Source organism: Amphiprion ocellaris, chromosome 7 (genome assembly GCF_022539595.1).
Source record: "Amphiprion ocellaris isolate individual 3 ecotype Okinawa chromosome 7, ASM2253959v1, whole genome shotgun sequence".
In the NCBI taxonomy this organism is placed as follows: domain Eukaryota; kingdom Metazoa; phylum Chordata; class Actinopteri; family Pomacentridae; genus Amphiprion; species Amphiprion ocellaris.
In genome coordinates this window covers 17,681,447-17,697,001 of record NC_072772.1, presented here as the reverse complement: position 1 = coordinate 17,697,001, position 15,555 = coordinate 17,681,447, and the positions used below count along the sequence as shown (strand labels likewise).

The 15,555-nt window shown below is 41.9% G+C and overlaps 1 protein-coding gene across 3 annotated transcripts in view; it reads left to right on the top strand.

The window, feature by feature from the left end:
- sik3 (SIK family kinase 3) overlaps nt 1-15,555 on the top strand; it is a 39,731-nt gene that overhangs the window by 20,511 nt on the left and 3,665 nt on the right. For 2 of the 3 annotated variants that reach the window (XM_023279141.3, XM_023279143.3), the window contains exons 13-25: nt 15-164; nt 258-331; nt 1,291-1,425; nt 2,771-2,912; nt 6,795-6,914; nt 9,061-9,119; nt 9,276-9,385; nt 10,065-10,234; nt 10,497-10,624; nt 11,379-12,148; nt 12,355-12,509; nt 13,700-13,829; nt 13,922-14,048. In XM_023279141.3, the coding sequence (XP_023134909.1) occupies nt 15-164; nt 258-331; nt 1,291-1,425; nt 2,771-2,912; nt 6,795-6,914; nt 9,061-9,119; nt 9,276-9,385; nt 10,065-10,234; nt 10,497-10,624; nt 11,379-12,148; nt 12,355-12,509; nt 13,700-13,829; nt 13,922-14,043 (2,265 nt within the window). In that variant the 3' untranslated portion in view covers nt 14,044-14,048. The remainder of the gene's footprint in view (nt 1-14; nt 165-257; nt 332-1,290; nt 1,426-2,770; nt 2,913-6,794; nt 6,915-9,060; nt 9,120-9,275; nt 9,386-10,064; nt 10,235-10,496; nt 10,625-11,378; nt 12,149-12,354; nt 12,510-13,699; nt 13,830-13,921; nt 14,049-15,555) is intronic. The other variant, XM_023279144.3, reaches the window with a different exon arrangement.

Genomic DNA, 15,555 nt, shown 5'->3' with positions numbered 1-15,555 from the left:
TACTGATCCTCCAGGAGCAATCGTTGCTACAGCCACCTACCCTGCAGCTGCTCAACGGCATGGGGCCTCTGGGCCGAAGAGCTTCCGATGGTGGGGCCAACATTCAACTACACGCTCAGCTCCTAAAGAGGCCCCGAGGGCCCTCGCCACTAGTCGCCAGCCCGGTGAGAGTCTGGATTTTTGAATGTATACAACTTGTGCATTTTGTCCAAATGTATTGAACTAGCGTTGACCTGTAAACTTTGTGCCTCTCTCAGCATCCTATTCCTGCAGTAGCTCCGGTGGATGAGGAGGGTTCAGATGGAGAGCCAGACCAAGAGGCAGTACAGAGGTAACCCATGGTGATTGTTTTTGGTGATGGAGTATGCTATACAGAGGTGCTGTCTAAACTGGAAACTGTGGAAGTCCTGTAGCCTGTGACAACAGGTCATTTGGTTCTGTATCAGTGCTGGGTAATGGATTTGGGTAAGCTAATTTCAAAGTCAGATTTGACAGTTGGTGAGTAGGGCTTACATAGCAAATCCCAGAGTCATGCACTGGAGACTTGTAGGCATGTTTATGGAAGAATTTGGGAAAGTAGTTGCCCAAAATAAGCAATATGCCACAGGAGTTGAAATTTGACCAGGGTAAAAATAGGCATGAGGCTGGTGTATGGAAATGGTGTGTTAGAGAAGTCCAGGTTAGGTCTTCCCGACTGGTCCGCTTCAGACAGCACAATCTGTAGACTTCGCTGGTGTCCTGGGTTGCTGGGAGTGAGTGCCTCTAGGCTGCTCTGCTTTTTCCCCACGGGAGGTGGCCACTCTGCTGTGGTACTTGTCCCATCTTTTCTCCTCTTTCCATCGCGCAAGTGCCTTCTGCCACAGTTTCAATCTGAACCTGCCACCAAACGCGGCCCTCTTATTTCTCAAAACTCTTTGGCCATGAGCTTCTTTATCTCCTTAATTTCACTAAGTGCCAAATTATTCTCTGGACATTTTCACTCTTTCTCACACAGCTTTGCTAACTCTGAAGCTTGCAAAACCAATGACTACAAATGGTAACCAGCCCAATCCTTAAATTAAAAACTGGGGGTCGTGGGATACCCATAAGCTAATACTTCCATCTGTGGTGTAATTTTATTTTATGCTTTCTGATTGGCTAAGATGATATGAATGATGGCACCTATTGGCAGAAGTGGGAAGGGGTGGGCCTTCCCCCCCATTTCCATTAGCCAATGAGGACAGAGAGCTGACCAGCGCTGCTTCCTGTCTCCCACCCTCACCCCCGTCCTACCCCCTCCCTGCGGCCCAGGTACCTGGCGAACCGCTCCAAGCGGCACACGACGCACGCGCTCACGAGCACATCGCATGGCGAGCCCTCGGCAGAGTCACAGCGGGCCCAGGGCCCCCGCCAGAGGGTGGGCTGGGCCCCCGACACACACACCCGGTGAGGGGACACACCCACTCCGAGCTGTATATGCACAATTACACTCACACACAAACATTCATACATTAGGTAAGGGGCCTATCAAGTCTGACACTGTCTTTATCACTCTTTCACACAAATACTCACTTGCACACACATCTTATCTCTCAAGCTCATTGCCGATGAAGGCCTTGCACCAGATGAAGGTTGTGTACCCTCCAGTGAGGGAGGATATTTTCTAGTATTAAAAGTGAAGGTGGAGATGGAGTTCATGGCACAGGGCAAACATATCTCCACGTCACCAGTAAACCAGGACTCAAATTACGAATATTTCCTCCCCACGAACCTGGAATGAGCAGGTATGTGATGGGTTCGCTCCCCAGATTTAGCAGACCTCAAAGCTAAATCACTACCTTTGTGTGTTTTCTCTCCATTTGCTACCTTATTTCTGTGTTTTAGCATTGTCATTGAAGTAAATTTAGTTGTTGTCTCTTTTAAGTGTCATTTTCTTCCTCCTCAGTTTAGAAAGTCTTTTGAGATGTTGGTTGTACTTTTATTATTGTGATTTTCGTTGTTTGGACATAGAAGGCAGCCTGAAACTGTAGTTAAATGGGGCCAGTTGTTAGAGAATGCATGCTCTGCTCAGCTACAGTTCATAAATAAAACTAGAAGCTGTATATTTAATTATGGGGCTCTTTCTGGCAAATCGACTCTATCATCTAATTTTTTGATGGAACATGTTTTTCTTGGTGAAAATGACAGCTATATAATCTAGTCCCGTCAAATATGCATCCTGTCCGATAATGTAGCTTTCATTAAAACATGGAGTATTTGTTTGTTTGTACTTTACTATGCAGTAAAAAGTAGTTAATCTCCTAAGCTATGCACAGAGAGAAACGTCTACCATCAATGGTAAGTTGTGGAAAGAGCTTCACTGTAGAGAGAAATCCTCAAGAGTTTTTCTTTACTGTCATATATTAGCTGTGTTGCCATTTGATGAACTTCCATTGCTAATGGTATGTATATATGTTAACTACCCTTTTACCTGCATGATTTGCAGGGTGGATGAAATCAGTTAAATAATATGTTTGACAGGAGTCTTTTGACATTTTATTTGTGTAAATTTTGGGTCTTGATGTTTTCTGCACATTTACTGCATCGCTGTCAAGACAATTGACCTTTCACCTTTTGTGCAGATTTGAAGGCTCATGCTTCTCATGTGTCTGTTTCTGTGTCTCATCTGTGTCTGGTATGACTGAATGTGTGTGTGTCAATTTATGTGTTATCTGTCTTGTTGTACCTTTGTGTGCATGTGTTTCTTTGTGTACACTCTTGTTTGTGTCTGTTCCCTGTCGTCCCCTTTCAGATCCAGCTATAAGGACTGTAACACCCTTCATCTCCCTATGGAGCGCTTCTCACCTGTCAGGCGGTTCTCTGACGGTGCCGCCACCATCCAGGCCTTCAAGGCTCATCTAGAGAACAGCAGCCTCATTAAGCAACTCAAGCAGGTATGTTGCTCCACTTAGTATCCATGTATATCAGGGGTGAACTTAGGCTACATCCACACTAATACATTGTCATTGCAAAACACTTATGTTCTGCTACATTTACATGTTGCATCCACACTGCTTTAGCGTTTCAGAGTCTCTATAACAGAGAATTTTAGAAATGCAACTGACAGGTTTTTGCTTGAAAACTTGGAGTTTTGCCTTCTGATGGGTCCATATCAGCACTACATGTCATTCCCTAATTTTTTTTGCATCTATAATGTGACCATGTGAATAGTAAGATGTCAGCTTTGACTACCAGTGGTTAATTCAGCATAAATAACAAATAACAGACATTGCAGACCTTGTTATCCATGCTAGTAAATGTTGTGCAGGTACAGAAATTTTGTGTTTTAATTTCTTCCATTGCTGTTCCTACTCCATAGTATGTAGCGAAGCCACTAGCACCTACAAACCAAGCATATGTAAATGTTCATGTCAGATACGTTTCAGACATGTTGAGAAAATGTAAAAACACTTGTCTGGATGGAAATTCAAGAGATTTTATTTGACTACCAGTTTAATAATGATATTTCATTTTGTGCAAGATTAAGGAATGCTTAATCATCTCCAACTCTTGATTATTCTGAGCGATATCTGTTTGATATGCACAGAAGTAGACATTACAGTTTGTCATTTGAATACAGATAAATGTAGACTATCTGACAATGTTAATAAAGTGAATTATTTATTTGTGGTATAATCACCTTAGAGGGAAATTGAGAATTTTATTTGAAATGCTGCTGTTTATGCTGGGTTAGCTTTATGAAAAGACATTATTATTATTGATCAATATCAACAGACAAAAAATAATTCTATAGTGCTGAGATCTCAGAAAATCCCCTACTACAACACCCTGTCTTTTTAACTGCTCGTAAGTGCTTGCAAGCAGTGATGTAACACATTAGGCTCTCAAGGCAAACAGTGCAGACATCGTGATACAAATGGGAATGGGAAATATAAACAGAGATCCCTGGCACTGCAAATCTGTGCTTTACAAGCATAAGAAAACTCTGTGATGCAGCAGATAGCCCAGGAGCTGTCACTTACTAGATGTGAACACTGTAATGACCCACCCCCCTACTGGTTGACTCACGCTCTCTTCTCTGTCTTGACTACCATTTCACTGCACAACAGCAACTGTCAAGCTACAGTATCGTGCTAATGAAGACAAACCTGAATTTTGGGCTGGCGAACTTACCATGTTTAGTCCTATGCTTATCACTTCTGATTTGTTCACAGTTTTCAGATAGGCTTTTTTTTTTAACTTTTCTCTTTTTGTGTTTATTTTTCTGGTTGCAGTGTTTTGAAAACAAACTGTAGTTGTTCTGAGAAAGCTTCAGGCCATTACTCATCTCTAACTAAATGTCAGGACATCAAGAGCTCCTTAAAGCCTTAGCATCACGCATCAGGTCTTATCCTGAGAACAGCATGGGGATGATAGTCCAAGGCTAGATCTTGGGTTAACAAGGTTAGAGATAAAATGGAGTGACAGCATTACATGACAAAAGTCTAGCAATGCAAGTAGCACGCTCATGCAGAAGATTACTTTAGTCTCTGAAGAGGATGTTTAATTAAGTGTTTGTGTGGCGAGATCAGAGGAAAAACTTTCTTAGAACATTACAGCAGCAATCTTGAATGTTGTATCAGACTATAGCATTAAGTGGATTCTCGAATTTACTTGCTAACAGCACTTTCAAACATTACAAATTGCAATGGGCCTTTAGGTTTTTCCCCATGGTGTTTGAACACAATAATTAAACTAGCATTGGCTGGTGCTTTGCAGCTTAAAACCATAAATTAGAGCTCCATGCTAACTTTTCACAGTGTTGTCACTGAGACGCCTAACTTTTTCATTTCGATGTACCAGAACATTATTTTGGTGCATTCAAATTTCTTTCATTTCTTCCCTAATAATAAGTGTAACTTGGGCTTCTGCATTGTGTTGATATACAGATGATGCCATAATATAAACCATGATCTCTTGGAGATGATCTCCATTTATGCTGATCATAACTAATGATGATAAAACAAATGTGCAGGAAAATAGAAAACAAAATATTTGAAAGTATGGATGCATACAACAGCAGGGACTATTATTGAATATATGACTGAGTGGTCAACTGCACATTCATAGTTATGTGGGGCTGCTGGCCTATCCCCACCAAATGACATAATATGCAAAGCTCACCCCAAACCAAAAGTGACCTGATGCTCCACCTTATTTTGTTTACATCTGTCGTATTAAATGACATAGGATAGTACTGTGACGGCAGGAAATAGCAAGCCAGTGCAAATTAACAAATAAATGTAAACACCATTACTAGATTGTATTATCACCAATAAAGTGCATAGAACATTAAAACAATAAGAAAGGCAAACTTTGTAATTCATTACAGTCTCTAATACGGCAAATAGAAAAAAGAAATGACTCAGGTAAAACATCCTGAGCAAATTTCAGTAAAATATGCAGGACTCGGCTTGAACACAAAATATCAGCTATAAAAACCGCCAAACTGTGGTGACTCAATTGTGCAGGCCAGCCACAAAGTATAGAAACACCTGTGAGTCAAAGCACTGGTGACTGTAGCACAGCTTAATAGAGCAGCTGGCAGGGAGCTCACAGTGCTCAGAGCAGCAGAAAGGAGCAGAGATTCAGCTGCATTAGAGCAGACAATCACGATTTAACGCTGAATGTGGATCTGCGACCAGTGAAAATGTTTAGTCACTCTGAAACCCTGCCCTTTTCCTGCCCCCTTTTGTTTTTGTGCTGGATGGTATGTCATGTATGTAGACATGCTGTTTATGAACCCCATAACCCATATGCAAAATTAGAAAAGATAGCATAGTAAAATGTAAGTGTCAAAAAAGAAATGCTACATCCGAACAGGGTTTGGATAGGGGAAATGTCTCGTAATGTCTTCAAAAAATTGATTATACGTCAACATGAAAGCTGCATCAGAATTTTTATGTGACCATTCCATTCATATGTTCTTCTTCTTGTTTGCTTTTAGTAATTAAATCATGTTTGAGTATAGTTTTTAAACACTGACACAATTTAGACTTACTGTAATCCTGACACCTAGCATTGTGACTTACTTTCTTGAGATGAGACCAAACTGAGTTCCCTGACCTGCGAAAACCACAAGCTGCTTCTTGAGACATCACATCATTCACAGTGACCCTGCAATGAGATTACCTCACCCAGTAGGAGGCGTAGGCAGGGACAATAATGATCATATTCGCAGTGGGTGCCTCATTTTAGACGTGCACCGACATGCTGGGATTATCATTACTCTCAAGTGTCAAACAGGTTAATAAGGTTAGAGGAAAAACACACATGCACCTGACCTGAACCCCTGAAAAAATACAATTTTGACTACAAAGAGTATGCTGATTGCACAATTGGAAACAAACATATCAGAATAAATCTGTTGTTTTCATGAGTTTGAAAGTTTCCACAGCTAACATGAAGCAGGAAATTGATTGAGGCTTGAATTCTGTGAAAAGATGATCCTTTAGCATTTGGAACACAATTTGTTTTATTAAGTAAATATAAGTATTGTTAGCCAAAGAATCATCTAAATTGTATAATGCGTCTATGTTGTTTCTACGTTTTGATGATTACAAATTTGATAATTACAGATTTTTAAGATTACAAAAGTTTCTAAACTTGCCTCCACTGGGAACTGTAAAGTAGATAACAGTGTTGCCTCTGAACACTTAACACCATGAGCTAATTACACAAAGCAGCTGGTTATTTTTTTTTTTTTTTAAGGGTAATTACTTTCTTTGTTAGCATGAATATTAAATAATTGGAGTACATATCTGTGTGTCCAACAGGAGTGTGAGCAGCTCCAGAAAATGTACGCTGCCCAGCAGGATGAGCGATTCCTGGAGCACACCCAGCAACAGCATATCCTCTACCAGCAAGAGCAACAAATCCTCCACCAGCAAATCCAGGTATTTGAAGCTGTCAAAAGCGTGCATAAAGTTTGCATTACAAGCCAAAGCTGTACTCTCTGCCCAATGTGGTCACATAATGTTAGAGCACCACCATTTGTCCACTGTGACTTTAGCACTGTGATATTTGAAGCTGTAAAACTAAAGTACAAAACCTTTCACTTACATTAGCCATGCATTATATTGGATTATCCTGGTATTAGGGATGGAGATCTAAAGAATCAATTCTGATTCTTGGTGTGATCATTTGACTGCATTTGAAGATTTCATTCTTGATTTTAAACAATTCATGATTTTAAAAAGGGGGGCGTTTGCTGGTCTTTATGAGTGGGGTTGCATACTGAGCTTGGTACTTTCAAGGGTACCAACTGAATTACGTTGCCACTATCATATACCATTTCACATTACATAAAGTGGTACAAATTTTCAGTACCTGAGAGCACATGTAGGCGATAAGCAAATGAGTGTACGTCACCACTGTAGCTTAAGTCCCCCATATTAGGTCAGTGGCAAGTGGAAAGCAGTTTGCATGTATGGATACTAGTGTTTCCTGAACATTGATTTATTTATGGCGGTTTACCACAATATCAATATTGACCACAACATATTGATTTTCTATTTTTTTTCCCCACTATTTAACATGGGTTAGTTCTTCATTCATTGCAGTACTGCACCCCACTCATACTCATTCCCTCTACATGCACACTGAATTACAACATGCACAGGAGGGGGGGATTGTTGTTGACTTTTTTTCAGTGTATGGACTTAACACACTGCTGTCAGTTTGGGTGACCGAAGCCTTCCATCAAGTTATTAGCAAGCATGTAAGGCCCAGTTTTAGACTTAAAGTCTTTAACATAGCCTGGCTCATAGCTGCCAACGAGCCTTTACGGTCCACCTCTGCAGTGACAAGGACAGACACTGTCACAGCATTGCATGAGCCATACCTTTATGTCCTTTTCTAGGCCATTTAGATAGCCCCTATACTGAAATTTATTTCTAGACACTTTATGGCTGATTCCAATAGTTCGATGCCCCTGTCAGCGTGACGGCAGTTATGTACTGGTAATATTAGTTCTCACACATGCAACAGGCAGAGAGTTGCTCTCTCTGATGCAGAATGAAGGCACACTGTACCTATGTTATACCCAGGTTACCACCAAGACCACCTCTTATAATTAGTATTAGTTTATTTGTCTAAAAGTACTTGACATTTAAAATACCTGCAGTGTCTAAAAGTACTTGACATTTAAAATACCTGCAGTGAAACACTTTATATATTGCATTATTTAACAATTTTAGAAAAGTGTCAGTGTGTGGAATAGCAAGATATTGAAACGGAGAAGTTTGGTCATAGTTTTTACAACAGAAATGACATTATTCTATTACAGAGATAAAAGTACCAAAAAATACCAGTACCAAATTCCAGGGACTGGTATCAGTTCAAATGTGAACTTAACTCCATTAATAAGAGTCATTGTCTGACAGGAGAGACAGTGATGATGAGGGACTATTCAGCTTTTTTCAGGTTATTTGAATTTACTGCATTGACTAGGAAGCATCTTACAGTCTTCTTTGTGTATAAAAATAACAACATAAAATGTAATCATAAGTAAAGCTGAGGACACCGTCAGTCCGTAGGCGATGCAGTATTAAGTATTCACAAACCCTTGTCGTATACTCTAATTAGTAAGACATTAGATTCAAAATGTGCCCAGATCTTTGCCATTTTTAAAGATAAACTACAAGATAACTCGAATATGTGTGTGGTCTGCTCTTTCCGTGTGGTACACTGTGCTCTATAGCTGAGTTCAGCTTTTCTCGCTCTGTCAACATGACTAACATTACAACAAAGTCATTTTTTTGGCATTTGGAAATCGATGCAGAATGGTCAAAAACAATTGTAGCAGCCACCTGTCAGAATTACACCACTTTCCACTCCATAAGCTGTACAGAAAGTGCTGTTGATTGAAATCACCTGACGCTTGGATGTCCTGCATTGTGACTTCATTTGTTTCTTCATCTCAATTCTTGCCTTTGGGACAAGCCTATTTAATATTAGCACTCATAAGATCTCATGGAGGAAGCCTCATGATTATATTATATATTTACGCCTTGAGTCAGTTTGATTTCTCTTTACCTGCAGGGTCTTTCTTTAGGCCATGGAGAGAGCCAGCCCAGTCATCTAACCCACCAGCTCCAGAGGTGAACACACACATACACACACTCACTCTATTACTCATCAGCTATTGAACGGTGAACAATGAACCTGATACTGTGGTGCAGCGCTATCGACTGAAGTGTTACATCATTGTCGTATCTCTCTCTTCTCTTCTCCTACTCTGTCCTGTCCTCCCTCAGGTTGCGTATCCAGCCCTCCAGCCCTCCGCCAACACATCCCAGCAACCACCTCTTCAGACAGCCCAATCAGAGTCCTCCGCCTGGCTCTGCAGGCATAATGCAAGGGCATGGTTAGTAATTCCACAGCGAGAGTGCTTAAATGCTTGATACATTGTTACTGGTGTAGGTGCAGTGACTAAGCAGAAATGCAGTGATCAACTTGCTACTGTTCATTATCGGTTAACGGATACTATGCGTAACTTGTTGGTCTTTTCACAGTCTAGCTTTAGCTGTCCAGTCACATTTTAGCCTTGCATTTCCTTTTATGGCTAAGTGACCACTTGAGTAATTGCATTTTGCTTTAAAAAGTATGAAATATAACCACGATTTAGATTTACTTTAATGTGTTTAACTATTTATTAGTCACGGCCTTTTGTTATCTCTAGACAAACACTGACACGTGTTTATTTTTTAAAAGACGTAGTTTATGCAGACTCATTGATAATGTTTTTTTCAAATACAGCCAGGTGCTGCAGGTGAGTAAACACCTCAGTTGTCAGGAGCACAATAACCTGTGATTAGCATGTTGAGATAACAGCTGTTTTTATTCACTCATTGTGCCTTTGGCTGGAGTGCCAGTCTAGACCAAATCTAACAGTTCAGTGAAAGATATTAGTTTATTGGCACACATGCAAGGAAGCTTAAATAGAACAAAGACAATCTAAAATTAGGGTAATTTAAAAAAATAACCCAATGTTCTTAAAGTAGTCCATGTAAGACTTGAACTTCATGACTCCTTTGCCCCTTTAGGAGGTCAGTCATCAGTGCAGTACCAGCACGGTGCTCCAGCAATGTACCAGGGCCAGAGTGGCAGCCCACCTCCCACTGGCCTGCCTCGAGTGTCTCTGCCAACCAATCCACAAGCAGCATCTGCCCGCCCCACTGTCCCATTGGCACAGGGTGTACCTCAACAACAGCAGGTGACTGAGAAGAGCCAATCAGATTTATTTTTATGTCTGCTGATGGTTAGGTGTATTGATTAAATGAATTCCTCTCTTACTGAAGGTTAAATCCGAGTGGTGTGTATTGACATTTCAGTCAGACATTAAAATGCTATACAATGTGATATCTTAATCTGAATACATTTTTATTGGTTATGACTATTGTGGCCACGTAACGTATTAATTGTTCGTAGTGAGGTGCTACTCTGATCAGTAATGAATTCCAACATTGATCATACAGGTGACTATTCAGGTGCAGGAAGTGGAGCTTGGAGGTGGGGCACAGAGACAGGGCAGCTTTTTGTCCACACCAGGAGGACACAGAGTCCTTGGGAAGCAGCTCAGCGCCGACAACGCCGAGACGCACAGGTGACCCCCACATCCTGCCACCACGCCCCAAGATGGCTGCCAACAATACCAATGGACTGTTTCTGTGTCTTCATCTCCCGCCTTTTAGTTTAATTTTGCTTCATCGCTCTGCATGACGCCCTCCCCCCAAGAACTGACACATTCATCGTGATTGTATTGTTTGTGTTTACCATTGTATGTTTCTCTTTTTTTGTTCTTGTTCTGTATTTCTGCCACATTCACAGATTTTTCCAAAAACTGTATTATGAAACTTCAGATATTAATACTGTTGCTCAGGCCAGGTATTGTAAGTGTAAATGCGCAAATGTGAGAACCAGAACATTGTTTACCAATAGTGAATGTTAATGGACAGCCCTCATCGACTTTGCTGAGAGGACATCCTCAAAAACATTCTCCACCTCAGTGTATCTGGGTGAGTGTCTGGATGTAAGTGTCCCAACAGCTCGAGTAGGAGATCAGTCATCCTGTGATCCCTGACATCATAATCCCATAAACAGTCTCTTGTAGCCAGGACTGCCTTCACTGAGAGAACATGCAATGATTATACAATACACACCTATTTAATTGGTATCCTTGGAAATGTCTTTACAACTCTCAGTGAATACTTGAACCTGGACCAGACTGAAGTGTTTGCTAGGCTGTCTGTAAATTGTTGAAAGCTAGGTGAAGTATTTAAGCTGTGTTAAGATGATCGGGAGCATGTTGTGGTTAGACAGCAGGTAGCTAATTATCCTCTGCGTTCCCTCCTATTCAGTCGCAGCCTTGGCCGCTTTACATCGGGCTACGATCAGGCCCAGTTCAATCCCCATCTGTTCTCTGGTGACGCTGCTTCCCGGGGCACCTCTGGAGTGGTCGGCTCCTACAGTCCCTACCTGCAGGGAGCCTCGCTTAAAGTCCCCGGCCTGGAGGGTTACCAGAGTGGGGCGGTGGGCACCAGCAGCTATGGCGCTCCCTCTACACTACAGCAGGCCCTGCTCTCCCCAACTCCTTTGGACTACCGCCCCCCGCAACAGCACGTCACTCCCACCCTACAGGGCCTCCTGTCTCCCCGCCACTCTTTAACAGGCCATGCCGATCCCAGGTTGCCGCCCCAAGACCTGGCTGCCCTGTTGAAGAGACAGAGCCCCCGGCCATGCCCAGCACCCCCTACACCACCCAGCGGTGCCCCGCAAGAGTTTGGAGATATGCTGCTTCTCCGCCAGCTGAGCCAAGGGGAGAGCTTGGAGCCACCAGCGCCTCAAGGTGCCTCTGGAGGGCAACACTACCACCACCTCCTCCAAATCCGACCCCCGGAGGTTCAGCCGCAGCAGCACCCGCCCCAGGCACCTTGCCCCAGCTTACCTCACTCAGAGAGCATGGAGGAGGATGAGGTTCCCGCTGGCTACCACCACCCGCACGAGGGGCTTCTGGCCAAGGCAGGAGAAGGACACGAGCTCCTGGGGCCTCCTCGAGGAGGCACTCCACCCTACAGCTCCCCCACACACAGGCATGCTGGCTACATCAGGACTGCCCCAGCAACTAGAGGTGAGACCTGTGCATGCAGCTGTTGACCTCCACTTGGAAGAGTAACTTAGAGTCCAGTGTCTGTCCTGACGGAACTATTTTAGTTTACCTTCACATTTGTGCTGTTTGCTTACCTTAAAAGAAAAAAGATTCAGATCAGTTTGTGTTTTTGCTCTCCTTCAAAGTTAAATACACATTGTGTACATATATCAAACCTTTTCTTTCAGAATCTGAGCATGTGGAGTGCAGGCCTCCAGGACAGGCCATGGAGGTGCCTGACCATAATGGTGTTGGCTATTCGCGAGGTCCCCAGGGGGAAGCCTATAGATCCAGAGGACAGCTACAGCGCCACCACACCATCCAGACCTGTGATGATGCCTATGTAAGAGAAATTATCCTGCTACTTTATGCAGATTATGCTGAGCAGAAGGGGATGTGTTCCAATAGCCAGTTGAATTTTAAATATTAATGTATATCATTTGTTAACACATAGCATTTTTTGTTTCTGTGCTGAGTGACATTAAAAACAGTACAGATAATTCCTAGCTAGACAATCAACAAAAAAGTCAAAGTATGCAGAGTCATTAAGCGGATTCAAAACTGGATTCAGATTTAACTTCTTAGTTGTCATACTTGAAGCGTAAAAATAATGGCTACTTAAGCTGAGCTTTTCAATGGACTCTAAGTTGGACACCATGCCAAAGGGCTGGCAGGAACAATTTCACATTTGCATGCCATGTTAATATTGGATTGGTGTAAATTGGAGAGTATGATGTATCAGCTCATCTTCCTTGCTAGTGCAGTACTGGAGAAAATCCAATTAGTTGGGTGACTTCATGCAGTGGTTCCCAACCAGAGGTACTTCTGCAGTAGCAAGGCAGCACATGGAGACATGAGCTCAACGCCTCTGAACAAATAAACTGCAGAAATTGCAGTTTAATTAAAGAATTGAGTAGACGTTGACTAGTTTGAGCGGAAAAGTTAACTGAACAGTTTATTAAAAGTAATGAGAATAATTTTCTCTCCACTAGATCCTTGCTTGTGTTGTGTCTACTTTCAGATGCACGTCGATTTGGATAAAAGCATCTGCTAAATGAAACTAGAATTGTAATGAATAACCACTAGAAATAGACAGCTGAAAAAAACATACATAAAAAATAAAAAAGATAAGTATTGATAAAAAGGTAAATAAAAGGTTGATAATGTTATCTAGAAGTTTGACTAACAGATCAAATTGTTCTCTCACAGAGTGTCAGATGAATGAAATTGTTCGCTAAAACATAATGGACAAGCAGCTGAATTCGCTCACTAAAAGTGGGAGTAATCTGTATCAAATTATTAGCCCAAAGTACGGCTAGTGGGGGAAATATGTAACAGTAAGGATCAACATTTCTTAGCATGCTCTGACCAAACTGACCTGAACATCTGGAGTTCAGCGAAATGAGAAAATATTTTAACCATATCCACACATAATTGTTAAATACAATTCAGTTTAAAGTGAGTCATCTGACAGGCCTGTGGGGGTTTGTGAAGTTCTTTTCCTGCATCTAAATCTTTTCACTTCACACTCAGGATCAGGCAGAGCCCATGTCTGGGATGAGCCTGTTGGCTGGGAAGGCCCTAAGCTCTGCACGCATGTCCGACATTCTCAGCCAGACGTCACTGACGGGAAGCCAGCAGTTGCACCAGCGGGAAGAGTCAGGTCGGGATTGAGACGTACAATTACTACAAACTATGTGATTTTTGTTATTGTTTGTTGTCCAAGCCACTAATAGCTGTGCTTTTTTTGTGCAGTGTGTGATGTCGAGGGGGAGCTCCATGCGGCCGCCTGCTACCCCTCCTCCTGCACCAGTGACATGCTCCTCAGCTACAAGCCCCCTGACCTGCAGTACAGCATGGAGCAGGCTGGGGTCTAGCACAGGTACACACCCCAACAGCAAAGGTTTGGTACTAAGAATTAATCGTACTATACACAGGAGTTTTTCAAACTAAGTACAAAAAATTTTCACAGACAAATTGAAGAATTTTCCCATTTTAAGACCTGTGTGGCATCAGAATCCATTTAATCCCAAATTAGTGGATTACCACCTGTTAGCTCCACATCAACCTACTAATGATTTTGTAAAAATTATTTTTATGGAGTTTATGTTATAATTACTTAGTAAGTACTCTTGACCCTGCTTTTATGGCTTACATAACATTTATTATTGAGTTTATTTATTTAACAGTTTGTTTACTCCAGTGTTTAAGAACAGTGTTAACCCACTTTGATCTTTTTACGTTTTGCTTTCACTACATGAACCTCTGGAGCGGCAACTGGGCTTTTAGACAACAATCAGCTGTTTAAGACTCCCAAAGACTGTTCAAGTGAAAACAAAGTACAGAGGGTCCTTGACTTACATCAGAGCTTTGTTCCTACAGATCGATATAAGTCAATTTTCGCCATAAGTCGGAAATCCGATGACGATGTAAGTGAAGGCGCTACATGCATCACGATATTGATCAGTTCTTCATAAAAGTCACAAATGACAATGACTTTCATGCATGTAGGAGTCATTTTACAAGAAGATAACCGAATATGTTGCACTGTTTTTACAACTTAATCTAATAATGCCAATGTCCATTGGTGTTTTCTTTCCTTTCCTACCTTTATTCATTGTTTTTCGCATATCCCCCCAATTGGGGGGTGGGCGGGGGGGGGGTCAGAGCACAGGGTCAACCTTGGTACAGCGTCCTGGGAGCAGGAAGGGTTAAGGGCCTTGCTCAAGGGCCCGACAGTGGCCACATTGGGGTTTGAACCTCTGACCTTCAGATCAGTAGTTCAGAACTTAACCATTGCGCCACCGCTGCCCTTCCGAGTGTTTTATTACATCTTATTTCACGTCCATGAGATGTTACCCTTAAGGCAGAATTATCGATTTACTTTTATTTTGAAAAAGCGTTTGTCTGTTGACAGTTGTCACTTCCCGTCCGCTATTTTGATGTGTAGCTTTGCACACGTGTGTGCTTTTCAGGATGCACAGATCTTTACTTTCTAAACATCAAAGAGGTAATGTCATGAGTAATTAACTTCATTTTTGGACTTACTGGTTAAGTTAAAAGGATTTATTTACATGTATTTATGTTGTTTTATTCTGTTTTTGTTGCTGTTCTCACTCTAATGTTGTTGGATAGCTGCAGCTTTTACATTGCAGTGAAAACAGCACACATGAAGATGACTTTCTTTTTTGAAGCACTGCCATCAGAAGAGTCTGGCTTAAGACTTTCAACCATAATGAAGGGCAAAAAGTTAGCGAATGCAGCACAATCTAAGGTGGTGTACAACCAGAGAATGTAAACAAAGCCATCTTATAGCACCACGTGACGACGTATTCATCCACTCCGCTCGCCAACTAGTTCCACATAACCAGTTCCGACGTAACAACGAA